At 41.7% G+C, this 4,945-nt stretch overlaps 1 protein-coding gene and 1 non-coding gene across 2 annotated transcripts; both read left to right on the forward strand.

The window, feature by feature from the left end:
• The first annotated feature begins 893 nt into the window (after positions 1-893).
• Positions 894-4,337, forward strand: RPL30 (ribosomal protein L30). The gene is made up of 5 exons (XM_067711681.1): positions 894-999; positions 1,106-1,157; positions 1,418-1,563; positions 3,366-3,496; positions 4,236-4,337. The coding sequence occupies exons 2-5, from the start codon at positions 1,137-1,139 to the stop codon at positions 4,283-4,285; spliced, it is 348 nt and encodes a 115-aa protein (XP_067567782.1). The 5' UTR covers positions 894-999; positions 1,106-1,136; the 3' UTR covers positions 4,286-4,337.
• On the forward strand, positions 3,926-4,057 carry LOC137210804 (small nucleolar RNA SNORA72). Its single transcript, XR_010936734.1, has one exon. It is a non-coding gene; the product is annotated as a small nucleolar RNA SNORA72 (small nucleolar RNA).
• Positions 4,338-4,945: the final 608 nt, after the last annotated feature.

Genomic DNA, 4,945 nt, shown 5'->3' on the forward strand with positions numbered 1-4,945 from the left:
TCCTCACCACCTACTCTTATCTCTCATCCAAGTTACATTCCGATGATTAGTTTTCCAGACTTGAATTGTCTATGCATATACCAACATATATACTGGTTAAGAATGATGAACATTTGATGTTTCTATTTTTGTTTTGCTATTAAAAATTAATGCTGAACTAAATATCCTTATTCTCATGTCTTTGGGCATGAGAATGTAGGATAGATTCCTAGAAGTTGACACACGATGACAGCTTACCTATTGGTCAGATTTTACCTTTTTTTGCGTGTGTGTGTGTGGTGGTGACTTTCTGTGCCTAATATTTTGAATGGTTCGTTACTGATATCTGTCCAACGTTCACAACAAAAAGATTTTTAATTAGACCTGTTATCACCCCCAGTGAAAATTCGGCTTACAAGTTCCCACTAACAGGCCACAAAAGAGGTGAGTTTAGGGGAGCCAGAGGGGGGCGCCACCGTTCTCTGACAACTTGTACAGGCAACTTGGGTGAGTGCAGGGGAGTGCACGGAGCTTCTTCAGCCCCGGCGCAACCGACGGCAGAGGGTAGACCCGGGAGCTGCGGCACACCCCGGTCCTCCCCGAGTCTCCTCAAGAGCCCCGACTTGGGGCAGAGATGCACTCAGCGGCGCTAAGACCGAGGTCCAGCCGCCGCCGCCGCCGCCGCCGCCTCTTCTCACCGCCCCTCCCGCCTCACTCTCAGTCGGTTTCTCCAACTCGCGTCCGGTTCTACGTTCCTCAGTCCTCAGCTATGAGCAGCGGAACAACACAGACGGCGAGGTTTACGGCCCGCAGCCAGCAGGCGAACAGCACCAGCCAGCTGCCTAACCAATTCCAAGCCCCTAGAGATACCCACACCAGCCCTTCTCTTCTTGCCCCGCCCCTTCCGCTTGTGATTTGCTTCAGCTTCCGGTCACGGGGTCTCAGCCCTGAAGTGAAGAGCGTGGCATTGTGGGATTTCCTTCCTTTCTCGCTCTTCGGCCATCTTGGCGGCTGCAGTGGGTGAGTAGGCTGTTCCGTACCGAGGTTTAGGCCTCGCGGGGAGTCCAGGGAGTTGCCGTTTGGAGCTTCGCATCCTAAACTTCCTGTCTTGTCCTCTGTGTTCTAGGCTGGGGGCGTCTCGCGCCTAAGGCAGGAAGATGGTGGCCGCAAAGAAGACGGTGAGTGTGGCAGGCCAGGGCCGGAAGCCTGTTCACATGGAGAGATGAGTCTCGGCCGGGGCGGGTGGGTCCGAGCACAATGGGCGCACAGCGTGTCCGCTGGCTTTGTAGGGGTCCAAAATAAATCCGAAGGACTCTCCCAGGGATTTGGGACCCTCTGCGGAGGTTTTATTAAGGGGTTCAGCTTCCAGGAAGCTGGATCCAGTTTTAAGTGGTTACAAACAAGGCCTTCAAGTCCGTGTTACATGTTTGCTTTGTAGAAAAAGTCACTGGAGTCGATCAACTCCAGGCTCCAACTGGTTATGAAAAGTGGAAAGTACGTGCTGGGGTACAAGCAGACTCTGAAAATGATCCGACACGGCAAAGCGAAACTGGTCATCCTCGCCAACAACTGCCCAGCCTTGAGGTAATTGAAAGAACCTGAGTATGTTTGTCGCCCACTGCAAATTGGTTGTGAGCGAATATCCGGGAATGTGAACTTGCAATCTGGGTAGCATAAACTGGGTATCATGTAAAATTTTGTATTACAGAGGGACACCTGGAGAATAATTTAACGGTTGTTGATTTTGGGCTCTTGATTTTTCTCTCCCTCATCATATTCTCTCCTCGTATGAGGTTCTCTTTGGGAGAAATGCGTGGCAGAAGGGGTAAAAACCAGAGAACGTCCAAGTTTGAGGGCAGCGCAGAAACATAATTTGTTTGTCCATGTGTCCTGCCTTTTGGGTCGTTTTTTTTTTTTTAACTTTAAGATGCTTTAAAAGAGGTTCATTTTATGAACTTGTAGAAAAGCTAAGATCAGAGAAGTTCAGGCTGGCCTGTGGAGCTGCAGGTTCCCAGTTCACCCAGTTTTTGCTTGCCTCACTGTTTTGAAACTGAATTTAGTGGGTATTTTAAATAAGTTAAAGAAACTTGGACCATGCAGAATATAAGCCATGTTTTCAGTCCCTTTCCCTTGTTGATTTTCTGTGGTAATACATAACCTCACAGCATTTTATATAGTGTCTGTAGGTAATTGGCAAAGCCTGGAGAGATCTCTTTTTCCATCCCATCCCCTCCCAAACCTTTGGTCTTATTCCAAACCTTTCATGCTTACCTTCTATAGCAGTGCTTTTCAAACATGAATATGCACACAGTCACGAATGATCTGGTTTAAATGCAATTTCTGATTTAATGTATCTGGATTGGGGCCTGAGATTATGCATTTTTAACAAGCACCTTTTGGCACTACTTGTCTGCGGCTGCACACTTTGAGTGAGTAGTGGCAACAATGTATTAGGACTCCCTTCAAATTCGTAAAACCATTCACGTCTGCCTACTTAGTGGACACAAAACTGCTAACTCTGGGTAAGTGCAAGCATATGGCATCCCTGGTTTTATTGCACTTCACTTTATTGTGCATCGTAGATACTGTGGGGTGGCTTTTTTTGTTTTTTTTACGCATTGAAGGTTTGTGGCAACCCTGCATTGAATAAGTCTGTAAGTTCCAGTTTTTCAACAGCATTTGCTCACTTCATGTCTATGTCACATTTTGGTAATTCTCGAGATATTTCAGACTTTTTCTCTTGTTATGGTGATCACTGATCTTTGATGTTACTACTGCGACTCCCAGAAGGTTCGGGTGATAGGCAGCTTTTTAATTTATTTATTTTTGCAATAAAGTATTTTTTAACTAATGTATGTACGTTGGCTTTTTTAGACATAATGTTGTTGCACACTTAATAGGCTGTAATATAGAGTAAACACAACTTCTGTATGCACTGGGAAACTAAAAAATTCCTGGGACTAGCTTTATTGCAATATTTGATTTATTGCAGTGGTCTGGAATGAATATGCAGTATCTGAGGTATACCTGTAATATCACTCTCCATCTAGGTTTCAGAGCACCAGAGGGTGATAGAAACGGCTTAGAAGTTGTCATGGGAATTTTATAATGTAAAGTGTCTGGCGATAGTAAATGCTAAGTAAATGATAATTTTATTTTGTACTCTACTCTTTTCCACAAGCACAGGTATTTACTGGTTGTCCCATCCCTTGTAAGGGATCCAAGGAAGGATGATTTGTATTGAATAATGGATATGGTAATGTTTTTAAAAGTAATAACTGGCTTACTGTTTGAAGACCTTACCAACATTAGAACTGATGAGAGAAGTAACATTTAATCTGTGTTACTTGGTATGATATTTATCTACCTTGTTTTGGTTCCCAAAGGAAATCTGAAATAGAGTATTATGCCATGTTGGCCAAAACTGGTGTCCATCACTACAGTGGCAATAATATTGAATTGGGCACAGCGTGTGGAAAATACTACAGAGTATGCACACTTGCTATCATTGATCCAGGTATGCTTTTTAAATCATAAAGTAATCCTTTTCCTTTATGATGTAATACAAGTATTTCTTGCTATACAAATGTCTTTAGTTTCTAAGTTCAGATGTTGAGGATTTGGATACAGCAAGGGATATCCTGTAATTTTATTTTACAGAGAATTGATAATGAAGGTCAGTACAGAATTACCTTTTTATAAATGAAATTCTCTTTATTTTGAGATCATGAGTTTCATTTCATGCAGCACCTAAGAAATGATGACTTCAGGGCCTTGGTAAAAGGTGAAATTATAAAGGGACAGAATAATCAGGTGAAACGGTAGAAAAAAGGAACGTTTACTGGCTGTCTGAGAACAGATGGATAAAATTAAGTTGAGAAAAAGCAGGGCCTACAAAAACATGTCATGTTTTGAACTTACGAATTTTTAATTAATTCATAAAATACTGCGAATATTCTCGCTGTTCTGATGTTGTAATAATCAGGGCAGGCTAAACATTCGCTATATTAAGACCATGCATGTGTCCCCGGACCTAGTTCTTTTCCTAGGTCTGGTTTTATAAATGCTGGTGATAAACTAAGTCTGATTTACATGATGAATCTTATGTGGGAAATGTCTGTGACTCTAGGTATCCTATCAACCTTGAGAAATGGTAGCACAGCTAGTGTAATAACTTTTGAAGATAACAATTGCTAATTTGATGATTACCTGTTGACATTAAATGAATTGTAAAATTATTGTGTTTTATTTTCTAGGTGATTCTGATATCATTAGAAGCATGCCAGAACAGACTGGTGAAAAGTAAATCATGCACAATTTTTCTTTAATAAAACTGGCCAGAGCTTGTTTTAAAAATACTGTATTCATTTCAGTCATTTTTTAAAATTTCTTTTTGTTTCAGTGTACCTTCCTGAAGCTAGGATTAGAGGGCATGGGGCAGCTAGATATATTGGTAAGACTTCCCAGACATTGCTGTTTCTTTCCGTGTTTTTGTAAAGGGAGCGCACTGAGTTCCTTTCCTGTACTAGATTTTTAAGAGACTTATTAATTTTCATCATTTTCAGTCTCAGGTTATTGTTATTTTATATTTGAGTATGTCAGAGGCAGCAAGGTTCCATACCCAGAATCTAACCAGAATTGCAATTTACAGTCCAGCTTAAATCCACCAAATCTGAGTAGCAAAGAGGATTAAGTGAAGTATGTTCCTTCCACCCCAAAATTTTCACAGGCTGAGAGAAGTTCTGTTTAATGAAGCAAGGTCTTACCGAAGGATGTGCAGTGGTTAGGGTAGAAGAAGTGTACTTGGACAACTTACGAATATTCCTAGATCTTCAATAGTGTTAATTCCACAGTTTTGCAAAGTGTTTTATATAATTATAGTCCTAAAAGATATACTGTGAGGTAGGTTTGATGTTCAGATTTTGGGGAAACTGCATACTACATCTCCCAAGTATGTCCTATGTAA

Source organism: Pseudorca crassidens, chromosome 17 (genome assembly GCF_039906515.1).
Source record: "Pseudorca crassidens isolate mPseCra1 chromosome 17, mPseCra1.hap1, whole genome shotgun sequence".
NCBI classification, from domain to species: Eukaryota; Metazoa; Chordata; class Mammalia; order Artiodactyla; family Delphinidae; genus Pseudorca; species Pseudorca crassidens.

Excerpts from the sequence above, each read along its gene's own strand:
- RPL30 (XM_067711681.1), top strand. The coding sequence starts at position 1,137 with ATGGTGGCCGCAAAGAAGACG. Across the intron at positions 1,158-1,417 it reads TGGTGGCCGCAAAGAAGACG|AAAAAGTCACTGGAGTCGAT; the intron begins GTGAGTGTGGCA and ends TTTGCTTTGTAG. Across the intron at positions 1,564-3,365 it reads AACAACTGCCCAGCCTTGAG|GAAATCTGAAATAGAGTATT; the intron begins GTAATTGAAAGA and ends TGGTTCCCAAAG.